At 38.3% G+C, this 15,704-nt stretch overlaps 1 protein-coding gene across 7 annotated transcripts in view; it reads left to right on the top strand.

Moving 5' to 3' along the window:
• The window catches only part of Nipped-A (Transcription-associated protein Nipped-A), a 509,451-nt gene that overhangs the window by 472,870 nt on the left and 20,877 nt on the right, over positions 1-15,704 (top strand). For 6 of the 7 annotated variants that reach the window (XM_070999181.1, XM_070999183.1, XM_070999179.1 and 3 more), the window contains one exon: positions 6,645-7,859. The exons of the other annotated variant lie outside the window; for it this stretch is intronic. In XM_070999181.1, coding sequence (XP_070855282.1) covers positions 6,645-7,859 — 1,215 coding nt within the window. The remainder of the gene's footprint in view (positions 1-6,644; positions 7,860-15,704) is intronic. 7 annotated transcript variants of the gene reach the window in all.

Here is a 15,704-nt window from a genome sequence, read left to right on the forward strand (position 1 = left end):
AAGTATAAATATTAATGTGGTAAAAACCATCCACTTATAAATTGATTCTTGTTTTTGTTAATGGGTATTAGAATTTTTAAGTTTTAACAATCGTATTGGTTCATATAAAGTAATATTAGTGCTGGATAATATAATTTTATATTCTTTTATATTCTTTGATGCTGTAATTTTAATATCTGTTATTTCTAACGTACATTGACTTAATTGTATTATATTGTTTCCCTGAATTGTTTTGTTGAACACTTCACAATCTTGATTAATTTGTGTCTCTTTTAAATTATAATTAACAATGATGTTAGGCTCAATATATTTTACAGATTCATTTTCTGATACAAAAGTGTGTTGACATTTAGCAAATTGATTAGTAAGGATTTGAGAGATACATTGGATCAGTGATTGTAAATTTTTGTTCTAATATATTTGCTAATTAATTTAGTGAATTTGTCAAGTAAAATACTTTCTTTTCGTCATTTACAAAATTTTCGTAATTACCATTTATATCAATTTGTCGGCACATATTATCTGGATATTTAATAATTCTATATTTTTGTGTTTCTTTAAATGAAGTGGGTATATGGGCTAGAATAAAAGTGTCTTTAGTTTGACTGCTTAACCAAGCTGAAGTTTTGATTGATAGTAATTTTTCTTCGTTTATGTTCTCTAACTCTTCATGTTTAAGTATTTTAGGATTAAATATTCCAACTCTTGTTAATTGTAAACTTATTTGTAAATCTTCAATGTATTCTAGGAATATATTTAAAGAATATCTAAAAATGTGCAAAGCTTTTTCTTCTTGTTTATCTTTTACGAGTTTGTTTATATCTTTTGATTGTTCATTTATATTTTAAATTATTTCATTAAATTCTTTGTTTTCAATTACCATTTCTTGTAAGTTTTGTAGTTTATCCTCCAACTCTTTTTTATCATCTTCAGTTAATGTTCCAAATAGGTATTTGTGAGCTGTCCCTAAAAAGTTAATTAATCCCCGTTTTTGTCTCGATGATGAAGTAATTCCTTAATTTCATGAAATAATTGTTTCAATGTTAATGTTTTCGTCTTTTTGTTCTAACGCTCCTGTCTTTTTAAATGGGTTTACTAATTTAGCATTACGTTTCATTTATTTTATAACTTTAGTGTATTCCAGATCTACTTCATGTTCCTCGCGGTCTTTATTAAGTTTATCTATCTTATGTTCTTTTTGTTTTTCCATATTTTTGCTTGGTTTTATTCCATAAAGAAATATTTCAGCAGGAGTTTAACCTGTGGCATCGTGGGTTATTTCATGATTATAAACATATGTTGCCTTTTCTATGTTCATTAACTTGTCTTCAGCGTCTGTAAGTGTATTAATAATTCTAAGTTTTTCATTGATTGTTTTATGTACCCTTTCTATATCGGCTATACCATTCTTGCTAGTTGTAATTTCAATGTTAATATATTCTTTTTGTAACCAATTTTGTAATGATTTAGATACTAGGCCAGGATCTTGATCCATTTTAATTGTTTTCGGTTTACCTATCATATTAAAGATTTTAAGAAGAGCTTTTTACTTTCAATCCAATCTGTGGTTTTTGTTTCAATAATAGAAATGAATTTTGAATGAATATCGATGCATGTTAAAAATTTAGGTTGGTCAATAAAGTAATAGTCTATAACATATTTATCGCGAATATTTTCAGTTTCTGGAGTTTTTTCAAACGGAAGAGCAACTTTTCTGTGCTCTGCTTTGCATAAATTACAAATTTCACATTTATTAATAATGTTTTGAGCGTTTGAGCGTTTTTGTGCGTCTGGAAAGTAGTATTTCTTTTTAAAAGTCTCATAAGTCTTTTAATACCTTGGTGTATTGTTTTCTCATGTATTTCTAATATTTTTTCATGAAAGTCTGCATATGTGGGTAATTTGGGAAGTACTACTGAAGTTTTCATTAATTTCGTACCAGTATTTGGTTTAATTAATTTCATATAAGCTCGTTGAAAAATTGCAAAGTCTTCGTCATTATTAATGTACATAACAAAATTGTGTCACATATAAATTTTATAATTATGTCTTTCGCCAAAGTTTCAGTCATGTCACTGCAAATAATTTTATTAATAGTTTTTTAATGTAGTGAGTAAGTTCGTTAGTATCTTGATTTCCCTTTTCAAATATAAGTTGGTGATTAAAAACGTTAACTGGTCGTTTGGTAATTTGTATGCAATCACCATTATCTTCTTGTGCACTATGCACTGTTGCTGGAGTGGTATCTACTTCAAAAAATCGTAAGAATGAACGCGGATATCTCGGAAACTATCAAGGATAGAGAATTCGGATCTTAGATTTAGATTCCGTAGCCTTGTACGCAGCGCAAGTTTGTTACGCGAATGTGCTACGCCCACTCTAACCATAGATTGAGATCACGAGTAGGTGGTGCATTTCAATCTCGCATGGCTGCTTGCATATCTCCATTTCCCTTTGGTCCCTTTATCTGAGTAACGGGTATCTGATAGTCGAGGTACTCGACTATAGCGTTCTTCCTTGTATTTTTTTTTAATTTAATGAATATGGATTCATATAGCCTTCTGTAGCCTTGTACGCAGCGCAAGTTTGTTACGCGAATGTGCCACGCCCACTCTAACGCCCACAAACCGACCAAACCTGTGGCACCAACAAATTTCCAGGCTAGATAAAAAAATTTAACTGCAATGTATTGGTCTCGTCAATACCTATCGATTCATCTAAAAAAAAGTTTGCCACACCCACACTAACGCCCATAACGCTTAAGTCTGTCTACCGCCCACATAACCATAGATTGAGACCACGAGTAGGTGGTGCATTTCAATCTCGCATGGCTACTTGCATATCTCCATTTCCCTTTGGTCCCTTTATCTGAGTAACGAGTATCTGATGGTCGAGGTACTCGACTATAGCGTTCTTCTTTGTATTTTTTTTAATTTAATGAATATTGATTCATATAAAATTCTTTAAAATAAATATATTGATATAATTTTAATGAATAAAATCAAATTTATTTAAAAAGAGGTATAGTCCATTTTTATACCCGTAACTTGTAAAGCAATAGGGTATACTAGATTCGTCGGAAAATATGTAACAGGCAGAAGGAAGCGTTTCCGACCCCATAAAGTATATATATTCTTAATCAGGATCACTAGCCGAGTCGATCTAGCCATGTCCGTCTGTCCGTCTGTCTGTTCGTCCGGATGAACGCTGAGATCTCGGAAACTATAAGAGCTAGGCTATTGAGATTCGGCGTGCAGATTCCTGAGCTTCTTACGCAGCGCAAGTTTGTTTCAGCAGAGTGCCACACCCACTCTAACGCCCACAAACCGCCTAAGCTTGTGGCGCCCACAATTTTCATGCTAGAAAAAAAGGTTAATCGAAATGTATTAGTCTGGTCAATACCTATCGATTGACCCCAAAAAAAGTTTGCCACACCCACTCTAACGCCTAAATCTGTATACCGCCCTCATAACCATATATTGAAATCGCGGGTGGGTGTCGCATTACAGTCTCGCTTTGCTGCTTGCATATCTCCTTTTCCCTTTGGTCCCTTTAGTTGAGTAATGGGTATCTGATATTCGAGGTACTCGACTATAGCGTTCTTCCTTGTTTATAGTGGGACGGATTAACCCAAGTGAGTCGTAGCACCTTGCTATCGTTGACAAATCTGAGTGTTTTGTCTGGCTTCTAGACCCAATAGTACGGGCAAACGTGAACAAAAACCTATCTCGATGTGGCTCCCAAACTAGTCCAAGAGTTCATATCATCTACTTAAAAATATCGTAGAACCACGGCGGAACCTAAAGGGTAGGAATTAGCTTCGACAACTGCTTAAATGTCTGAATATTCAGGGTCGGATAATCCTACCAAAGGATACACTGAAGTATAGCATCAGGAGGTGCAACGCGTACTCGAAGAGTCCACTCGCTCGAACACAAATATCTGTCTTATATGACCTTGTATAATAAGACGTTTATTGTCAAATCGTTTCTTTAGAACATCCAATGCAACTTGGTAGTTAGCATCCTCAATTTCCAACGTAGTTACGGTCTCCAATGCTATACCAGATAAACAGGAGACCAAATGCTGAAATTTTTCGATTGAAGTCAGTTGAATGACTGCTACAAACATAAAGTAGAAACTGGCCCAATCAGCGCAAGCCCCGGTGAATTTAAGAAATTTCAATTGAGGCAAGCGGGATCTATTGGACAACACCATGATTGACAGCGCGTCATCAGTGTTCGAGATCATCGTACCGAGCTCCCTCTGCCAAGTAGAGTTATTAAATTGGTTTCAAACTTGATTGACATTTCGGAGCCTATGGAATTAAAATCCTGTTCCTGCCGTGGACGTTGGACCAGGAGAAGAAGTGCCACGTCTCAGCATAATCCGTGGACTTTGGACCTGGAGTGAAGAGTACCAGCGGGCCGTACGCAAAAAGGAGAATAACGGTTCCCGGTGGTAGATGTGGGTCTAAGACAAACAGGATCCGTGACCTTTGGACCTGGAGTGGAGAGTACCAGCGGATACCGGATGCTCTGTATAAGGCCGCAGAGCTCTGGAAGCTGGATCAGTCGATCACGAGGAGTCAAACCATCAAGATCAGTCATCTATCAAAATCAAAGAACCAAGTCAACTAGCAGCAGGTAAACAACAGGTCAAGTCATTGAAGGAGGGCCGTGAGAAGCCTTCAAAGAGCAAGATCGCTACGTCGAGACGTTCGGGATTGGGACATCAGGAATCTCCGAATTGAGACACAGGTAGCTGAGGTCCAGGGGGCATCACACGGCCAAGTCAAGGCGGCTTGTCTCATACTTTGTCACGACCACACCCTGGCACATCGCCCGGCGGATCCGTCAGAGTCGAGCAATAGAGTCCTGCGACGAGGAACCGTGAACTCGAAGGGAAAGTTGTCTAAACACAGTGTGCCTTGCAGGACCTAGCGCGAAGGCAAATGTCCCGCAACAGCAAATGTCCCGCAACAGCAAACGACTGAAACCCCGAGGTCAGAGAACCACACTACCAGCCAGAAAGGGCGAGCAGTCGACTGGTTGAGGCATTCAAAAGCCGTTGTCCTAGAGAGGCACAACGGTTCAGAAACGTCAGAACGTCACGGATGACAAGCAATATGATGAGGCTGGGGTGAAACGTCTACTGAGCTACGAATCTCGTAGCGAGCAGACCAAACAAAATCAGTTCGTTACTAGTTACCCATCGACCGCAACTGCCTCCTGCTGTGTCTAAGGGACTCAAGTCTATTGAAGATGGCTCTGTAGATGGTGGCCGAGAATTGTTAAGAACTTCTCCCGAAGCTTCTCCTTGCGTTGCTGGTGCTGCTGGGCGGATACCAGATCCGCCACCCTGAGTTGGACTATGCCCCTCTGCCATTTATTTTGAAATTTATTAACTTAAAGTTAGATTCTGAAACAATCAAATCGGGAGCAGTTTTTAAATACCGTTAGCACACAAGTTATTGTTCAATTTGTACGCCTAATAACTTTTCAAATAGCTGCAAAGTTCTACGTTTTAAGCAACAACAATTAATTAATAAACTAACACATGCTAGATAGCAATTTAAGTTTATTCTTTATTTTAGTTAGTTTTAACAATGTTTTTGTAATGAGCCGCAGAATTTCTTTTATCACGCCTTAGCAGCCTTTCGACAGACAGAAGAACAGAGAGATTTAACAGAAGCTTTCGAATGAGTGGTAATATTAAGAGCGAGTTGATGCTCTATTTACAGGGAGTTTTATCAGCTGCAGCTCCGAACAGTATTGCTACAAATAAGGCAAACCGATACTGCTTGTAGAAGATGGAAAAGTTACAAAATTATCAAGAATTTAAGTCCTTAAGAGCTACTGTAACATCCTTATTCGTTAATGCAGAGAGCTAGTCATAAGCAAAAGTATCACCATCCCTCTCTCACTCTCTTTATCTGATAGTCGAGGCCATTGGCTGGATTTTAATGGTTCCTTTTTGCTACAAATCTTATTTAATTAGTCCAACAGAAAGATACAAATCAAGAACGGTAAAGTGGTAGGTATTTTAAGCATGTAAAAACGTATACAATATGAAAAGATTGACGGCAGCTTCTTAGCAATATTTTTATCGAGGGAAAACATCCATTGCATTTGATTTGTCATCGATTTTTGCAAAGTAACACTTTACATTTGCAATACACACTTATTGAATCACTTGTTCAAAAATGTATGCAATTTTTCGTATGGTAATTAAACTTAAATTTGGGTAACTTTAATAACAAATAATAAATTAAATAATTTACGGATAGTTATCGGCAAAAAATCAGATAACAAATTTTTGGAAAAATTCAAGTTTAATAAGTACGGCTATGAAAACGAAAATTTTTTTTTCTGAAAAATAAATGTTAGAAATGGAGCGGTAACATTTATTCCTTCAAGAACAATTTACGGATAAATAACGACAAATTGTCAATAAGAAAAAAAAGTTTCGATATCAAAAGTTAATCTGCTAATTGATGCACATAGAGAAAACATATTTTCAGCAAATAAATCATCATTTTAGTGGAAAAATTTAATGCTCTTTAAAATCGGACGAAAAAAATTAAATTATATTAATATATTAATGTATATATTATAATGAAGTAATTTTTTTTTTTATTTTAGAATATGGATACCATTGCTTCAAGTTGTGGAAGAGCTAGTCACGGAAATATTCCTTCAATTAATCCAATTAAAGCAACGCCACCCATGTGGCGCTGCTCTAAGGTTATGCAATTGCAAAGAGAAGTACATCCCACAATATTGAGTTCCTTGGAAGGAATTGTTGACCAAATGGTGTGGTTTAGAGAAAGTTGGACAGAGGAAGTGCTTCGACAACTACGGCAAGGCCTAATAAAATGCTATGCCATCGCATTTGAAAATAGAAATAGTGTTGTCCTTTCTACTATAACTCCCCATACGTTGCACTTTGTAAAAAAGCTTGGTTCTACATTTGGCATTGGAATAGAAAACGTTCCAGGATCCGTAACATCTTCAATTTCAAATTCAGCAGCTTCAGAATCTCTTGCACGACGTGCCCAAGTCACTTTTCAGGACCCAGTATTTCAAAAAATGAAAGAACAATTTACAAATGACTTTGATTTTTCAAAGCCAGGTGCTATGAAATTACACAACTTGATATCAAAATTAAAAACATGGATAAAAGTCCTTGAAACAAAAGTTAAAAAACTACCTACATCATTTTTAATAGAAGATAAGTGTAGATTCTTATCAAACTTTAGTCAAAAAACGGCAGAGGTTGAACTTCCTGGAGAACTATTACTACCGGTATCATCACATTATTACGTTAGAATTGCCAGATTTATGCCTCGTGTGGAAATTGTACAAAAAAATAATACTGCTGCACGAAGATTATATATAAGAGGTACGAATGGAAAAATATATCCGTATCTTGTAGTCCTTGATTCCGGACTGGGAGATGCTCGCCGAGAAGAAAGAGTTTTGCAATTAAAACGTTTGTTAAACTATTACCTTGAAAAGCAAAAAGAAACTAGTCGACGGTTTCTGAACATAACGGTACCAAGGGTTGTCCCAATATCGCCACAAATGCGATTAGCGGAAGATAATCCAAACAGCATTTCTTTGTTAAAAATATTTAAAAAGTGTTGTCACAACATGCAGGTTGACTATGATATGCCAATAGTTAAATATTATGACCGACTTTCTGAAGTTCAGGCAAGAGGAACTCAAGCCACACACACAATTTTGAGAGAAATATTTTCAGAAATACAATTGACTATGATCCCAAAGATCTTACTAAAACATTGGGCTTTGAAAACATTCACGGCAGCTACAGACTTTTGGCATTTCAGAAAAATGGTAAGCATTAAATTTAATTAATTTCGCATAATCACATCTGTTCTTCTGTATTTTTTTTAACTTGTGTTTTAAACACTTCGAAGAAGACTTCCGACCTAATCAACAAAATATTTTAATAGCTTTCGACTTTATACTTTACCAGTCGTCATCAAGTATGTGCAAGCAGAGCAAGCTACGATGTATTTGAAGAAATTGATCGCAGAAATGTGTAGCTTATAAAAAGCTACTTTGCTATCTATTGTTTTATGTAAACGTTGAACGGGGTAAATATGACCTACAACTTCCGAATTGTAAGATATTTATAGTATTTAATACTATACCAAGCGCGACTTGGTTGGCGCTTCAAAAAATGTTCAACAGTCAATCATAATAAAAATTCGGAATATGAAAAAACATACAGGTACGGCAAGCTAAAGTTGAAATAGCCCCAACGCTAAAACCGTATTAAGAACCTATAATCAAGAGTAGAACAATATTATGGGCAAAACAATAAGTAATATTTTGTACCCTAACACTACCCATTACTTTATTTAATAGGGTTTTTGATTTATTTATACAATTTTTGTTAAATTTAATTTATAATTATCTTATCTTACATAATATATAAGAAGGGCCTAAAACGGGGAAGTAGCTTCTGATACAATTTTATAAAAAGGATGTTCTGAAATAATTTGTACACGCCGTGCTATCTATAAATTGGTTTACAAGGTTACCCCAAAGTGTTCCAAAATTCGAGTAGTTTTTTCCATTTTTTCTTCGGTTATTGCTCTTATAAATCTTCTCAAAGTTGTTTCAAATTTTAATATTTATAATCTTTTGACATACCCGACCATAACCGCATTAACATTACAAAATATTATGTACACCATTAATCAGAAAAAACACTAAATCAGTGTCGGGAACTTTAAAAAACTCGACGATGGAAAAACGGTAATGCTGAATACTGGTTCCAAAGGTAGCACCAGCACGGGGGTCCATATAGGGCCCCATCTTAAATTAGGGGTGTCTGGAGGCAGAACTTCGGCAGCGGCAGACGTAACCAAGGCGACCGAACCTTCCATCGGCGCAAATAAAGTCACTTACATGGAATGACGGACTGCCGCACATTTGGCGAAGAGATCTTAAGTCCAGCCATCGGTTTCCTTCGCTGAAATCAGCCAAGACGGAGTCATGATTGGGCTTATCGACACGGTAAACTGGGAGGGCAGGACTCTTAGAAACAAGTGGAAGGTAGTGGAGACCATACTGACCTAGAAGTGCCTTTTTATAGACGGGTTCATTACCTTGATGCAGAGACGCTGGATGGTACCAGGGCAGCGTAAAAAGTGGTGGCCTGCGACAGCCAAAGATCGTCTGACTTGTATTAATAGCCAGCAGACCTGCTTGGAGATGTCTCCGAAGGGGAAAAAATCGTTCCAGTAAACTGGTGCGACATCCCCAGCAGACAGCTTAAAGAAACTGGGTTCGGTAATATGAAATTTTTGATGTTTGAAAACGGGAATTTTTTTTTCACGTCCAGTTCTAACATTATACAATACTTAAATCAGAATACGATTGTTTAAAATTTTTTTTGGGGAATCATTTGTCTACTGTAAGTACACCTTTATAATTTTGAAAAACTGAAAGCTTTAGAAAACATGCCATTTTTTGCTTTTAACCTAACTTAAAAAAATCAACAAGGAAGAACGCTATAGTTGAGTACCTCGACTATTAGTTACCCGTTACTCAGCTCAAGGGAGCAAAGGGAAGTGGACATATACAAGCAGCAAAGCGGGACTGTAATGCGACACCAACCCGCGATCTCAATATATGGTTATGTGGGCGGCAGACAGATTTTAGCGCTATGGGCTTTAGAGTAGGCGTGGCAAACTTTTTTTGGGTCAATCGATAGGTATTGACGAGACTAATACATTTCAGTTAAAATTTTTTATCTAGCATGAAAATTGTAGGCGCCACAGTTTTGGGCGAGATATCCGCGTTCATATTTACGATTTTTGAAAGTTTGTAAGCGGTTTGTGGGTGTTAAAGTGGGCGCAACACGCTGCTGAATCAAACTTGCGATGCTCAAGAAGCTCAAGAATATGCATGGCTAATCCCAGTATTGTAGCTTTTATAGTCGTCGCCGTGCAGATGTCCTCATTCCCACGTTGGTTGTCGGCAAACGAAACGCGGCGGCCATGGATGCATCGATGGAGCTTGTCGGGGTGCACGGGTCGATCAGTACGGCGGTGTCGAACGTCTCTTCCCCGCTCCCGACGATCAACAAAGAAGTCGCAAGGACGTTGACGCTACGACGTTGGAGAAATGCCGCGAGCGACGGAGCTGGTGTCGAGGATGCTGAGCGCGGTGGATAACGCAGACCTTGCAGGAGTTAACCACTGCCTTTACCAAGTTCTTTAAACATTTGTTCGGTAGGATTATAGGATGTCGTTCATCATACTGCAAACTATCGGAGGCCGTTACATGGCCGCATGCCCTGACTAGCCCTTTCTGGTCTAACTTGCCGCGGGCACAGGACACTTCTGACTCAAGCAGCGGTATTCTTCAGAAAAATACCTGCGCTGAGTACAAATTGTCACGAGCCGTTCCGCGGCGGCAACGTCCTGGGCCTCTAGACGGACCCCGAAAAGCGGTGATTGTTGGACATAAGCGAGGACCCGCAATGCTCTATCTAATTTGGAACAGCGATCCAGGAAATCCTCTGGCGTCACAGAATCCGTGATGCTCTACGCGGAACTCTGGACGGAAGGAAACCCATCTTGATACTCTGACCTGTTCTAGGACTGAATAGCTCTGGAGGAAGCTGTTCCACCTTTGGCACAGCTCAGTTGGAAGTTTTTCGTCCCAGCCTAGATCCTGAAGCCAAATCTCTTGCATAAAGAGGCACACACAACAAATGGAGCGAGCCAGCCTGCTGGATCAAACAGCTTGGCGATTAGGGAAAGGACTTGGCGTTTCGTGGGGGAGATTTCCGTTGCTAAATCTGGTGGGACGAAGAAGATCTCATCGGCCGTCTCCTTCCATCGTACACCGACAGTTTTGGCTGTGCCCTCAGTGTCGATCTCGAGGAAGTCTGTTGTCAGAAGGTATGAGCTAATATTTCTTTTGTTGTTGGAGGTCCATTTTTACAATGGAATTGTAAATAATCTAGAGCCCTTGAAGCTCGCGAACAATGAGCTTAGCGTCTTCGGCGGAGTCAGCTCCCGAAAGGACATCTTCTACATACATATGATTTCGAATGACGTTGCTCGCTCTTGGATGGCTGAGCTGCACGTAGGTTGCCAGCTGTTGCATGACTCGAGTCGCCAGGAATGGCGCGCAATTGACTCCAAAAGTTACCGTCTTTAATTCGAAATCTCGAATGTGCCCCTCGCTGTTGCGGAATAAGATGCGCTGGAACGGGGAATGCTTCGGATCTACCCATATCTGCCGATACATTTTCTCGATATCGGCACTGTAGACGTATCGGAAATCTGGATAGTTAGATCGGACTGTAAGACTGGGCCAGCATGAAGGATATCATTTAAACTGACCCATTCTCTGAAGGGCTGGAGGCATTGAAAACCACACGTAACTTGGTGGTTGTACTTTCCGGCTTGAGCACGGCATGTTGCGGAAGGTAATAACTGGCAGAATTATGGGTAGGACGGACTTCTTTCATGTGATGGAGGTCGAGATACTTTTGAATCACGGAGTCGTATTTGGCTTTCAGCTGACTGTCCCTCTTTAGGCGTTGCTTGGTTCTTAGGAACTGCGACAACGCGGAGGATCTGGAGTGACCGAGGGCGGATTTCACGTTTTCAGCATCCCGAAACGGAAGACTTATGACATACCTGCCATTATCGTCTCTCGGAGTTTTTTAGATTCAGCGGATACTGTCTGGTTGAAGCCTGATACTTAATTAATTTGAACAGCCGCTCAGAAATAAAGGTTGCCTCTGATCCTGAATCTATCAGGGCACCAGCTAGACGAATCAATACCCCGTCTCGAAGTAATTTTGGACTGTAGAGTCCGTGGAACCGGTAGCGGTGGCAACTGGTGTATGGTGTATTTGGTCTTGATCTGGGTCTCGGGGAAGGATTTGAAGGCGATGGGAAGGAGTTGCCTCTGTAAAGCAACTATGAGTGCTTTCACAGCTGCTTCCTCTTTGTATGTGCCGATCGCTCATCTGGAGTTTACCTTCTAATAAAGGTCACATCCTTTGGGCTTGGGTACTACCCTTGTCTCGTAAGAATTTATTCTTCGAGGCGGTGCACTGGGGGCCGATGTTTTTGGCAGAGATTAACTCAAACCTCACGGCCGTACTTCGTCTATGGCTTCTAAGGTCCGGTGACGCTCCGTAAGAAATGCGTTCAGCTCCTGCCACGTCGGAACCTCGGCTTTCTTGTGCAGGGACTGTTCCCACAAGGATAGCGTGAGCTTAGGAAGTTTGGAGGCGCATATGTACACTAAGAGGCAATCCCAATTTTCGGTTCGAGTTCCGGACATTTCTAAAGCCGTGAGGCAACCCTGGAGGGTTCGTTGAAGTTCACGGATAGCTGACCCAGATTCCTGATTAAAGGACTGCACATTGAAAAGTATTTTTAGTTGTCTATTTACTAACAACCGCTTGTTTTGGAAACGCTCAGTTAGGTTAGCCCAAGCTGAACAAAAGCCATCGAAAGCCAAGCTCGAAACTATAGTGTGTGCATCGCCACTTGTTTTTGCATTAAGGTGAAACAGTTATTCGACTGGCGACAGCCTTTGATTGTTTATATAAATGGCCGTAAACAGATCCCTAAAGGTCGGCCACCGCAGATAATCTCCGGTAAAAACCTCGGTATCGCACGGAGGCAGCCGACAGCCAGAGGAAATGTAGGTCTGGGAAGGAACAGCTTGAACTTGGGGAGCTTGGGCTTTCATATCCGCGATCTGAGCCCCACATCTCTCGTTATTCTTTTAATTTTATTTAATATTCCGAGGAAATAAAAAATACTAAAATATACCAAAAAAAATTGGTGGACGGAGGATGCTACGCATGCAGTAAAGTGCTGGCATTTTTTCCCTTGCATAAAATAATTTTACAGCTTAAATACCAAATTCCGAAAAATACTAAATAGTTTGGTGGTTGTTAAATAAAATCACCATGACCAAAAAAAAATTCTTACGTCGGTTGGTATAATTTTTATTTTATTATTTTTAACCGTATGGTCGACGGATAACTTTAATTAGTGGTAACAGGATGGTAAGAATTAAAAATGTATATGAATGTAAGTAGGTATGTGTGTATGTATGTATGGATATGTATGTAGATATGTAAATGTATGTAGATATGGATATGTATGTAGATATGTATATATTTACATGAGTCGTTCTTCGCCCGAATAAAAAATAAGCAGATTTTTTATATTTGTTGGTTATTCTTTATTAGAACGTTGGAAAAAGACTGATTGTATGTTACAGAATTGGTTAGAATGAAACCTCGGTTTACGTCTTAGAATTTACTGTTAGTGCATTAGGTGACGCAATCGCAAGTGGATGATGCGATCGCCACTTCTTTGTTTATGTTTACATAATTCTGACTTATTAGATTTTGCGATCTTAATGGATTTTCACGTTTATGGAATTACGTCATTGTTGACGTTCGGACTTAATCAATTTTCTTTGTTTGTTTGCATTGCGGGATCTCAAGCTTCTGTAACGTTTTAAATCAAAGCCGAAATTGGCGATTCTGTTTGTTTGTGAACGGATTCGTTCTTTGAACTGGTGGCCGTTGGGAAATCGCAGTGCAGACACGTCACTCCCCCATCACTTAGACAAAATCATATGGTTATTTATGTGATTTTGGGGTATAGTTTTGGTATTTCTTGTAACTTTTGTGAGATTTGTAAGTCTTGTGTTTCTATTGTTGGGCCGTCACCTTTTGTGTTGTATTTAATAAATATTCTTTTAGGTATTTTTTTAAACTTATAAAGTAGGTACAGTGATATACTTGATTTTAAGAGTCCCAGTGCTACAATTACAATTATTTTGTAAATCTGGTTTTCTTTATTTTGTTCAAAAAATATTTCTTTTGCTTGTGTGTATGATATTGGTTCTAATTTGGTGGCATTATTTCTTGTGTATATGCTTTGTGTGTAGGTAGAATTATAACTGCTTATGGATAAGTCGTTAATTGCAATTGAGCAATTGTGTATTTTGATCATATTATTTCCTTCAATTACAATTTCATTTTTAATACAATTTTGATTTAGTATAGTTTTTGACAAATTCCATGTAATGTTCGACATATTTAATTTGGGTAGTTAATAGCGTTTTTGTGTACCTGCAACTAGTATTTGTTTGATTAACAAGACCTAAAAGACTTGTGTTGGTAACAGGTTTTTTTGTTTCCTTGTTATACAAGCTGTTTCTGTATACGTAATATTTGTTTTGGGTGTTATCTTGTAATATTTTATTATTTTCATCTGGATAAGGTAATGTTTCGAGTACCTGAAGTTTCTTTATTTCTCTGGGTATGTGGGATATAATAAAAATTTCATTTGAATCTGACCTAAGCCAAGTTGAGGTTTTTATGTATCTCAGAATTAATGTTTGTCAAGTAGTCGTGTTTTAATAACTTTGGATTTGTTTAAGTCAAAGGGCGTTTAATTTTAGTTTCAGGCAGTGTCGAGCTGCAGTTTTATCCAGATGTCTACATCTCGCGCGCTCGCACTGCCGTCCGCTCTCCCTCCTCATCTCTCCCCTAAGTCTCCGCTCTGCTCTGAAGCGCTTAAGTTAAGTTAGGCTTAGGGAGTTCTTATTTCAAAGTGTACTAATAAACACCTATGCACGTCGCGCAAAAAACCAGAAAGTACGCCCGTGTTTTTTGCGTACCGTTCAATCTTGGGGCTTCATCTATTTCAACGATCAAGCCACCCCGCCCCAACATTTTGGTGCAGTCGAAGCCGGATTTCAAAATCTTGGGATTTTCCTCTCCTGGGGTTTTCTTTGATTTTGTCCCAGCAGGTTTGAACCGCTCCAGATAAGTTCCACTTACTATAATTGCCGGTCATACAGCCAGTTTTTTTAACCCTATTTCGACTAACTTTCTATATGATATATTGTATAAATCCAAAAGTGATTAGTCCGACGCAACGGCATTGAATGTATGTATTGCCATTCCGTTATTTGTGCCCGACAATATTCCAGTTTCTTTTGCCCACAATTGTACACTTGAAACAATTCCAGTAGATATTTCAGTGCTACTATTCAACTAAAATATTTCTCAAATACATTTTCAATTTTAATTGTGTGTAAAATATTACTCAGCCACAGTAAAAAATTCCCGATCATAAAATTTTTCGTTAAGATTTGCACTCTTTATTTTTTACTGTGTTCCAGCTGCGTGTGTATATTTACAAAAACATTGTAATACAGTCCACTCTAAGTACTCTTTCTTATACAGTCCACTCCAACTACTTTTCTCGACCTATAAATACGGTTAAATTATTTCTAAAATTAAAAACAAAGTTACAATATCCACAAATGTACTCCAGCAATTCCTCTGCAATTTAGTTGTGCAGGTGACAAACACACGCACCGACAAACAAACAAAAGCAAAGTCTTTACAATTCCCGTAAAGTTATTCCGCTATTCGCACCCCACATATGTACATATGCCAGTGCACAAAGGGTCAAGAGCTCACAAAAAATGTTCCTTTCAAACAAAAAAATTAAAGTCCGTAATTCTTTACATATATCCGACCATCCGATATAATAAATATTTAATGACTCTGCCTATCAGACAGTGTGGCCGTATATATTTACAATCTTGATTGTTTCCTAAATTCCATTTGAATTTAAGCCCGTTATCTGGCAACATCAG

The sequence above is a fragment of the Drosophila suzukii genome, unplaced genomic scaffold, assembly GCF_043229965.1.
Source record: "Drosophila suzukii unplaced genomic scaffold, CBGP_Dsuzu_IsoJpt1.0 scf_4, whole genome shotgun sequence".
NCBI classification, from domain to species: domain Eukaryota; kingdom Metazoa; phylum Arthropoda; class Insecta; order Diptera; family Drosophilidae; genus Drosophila; species Drosophila suzukii.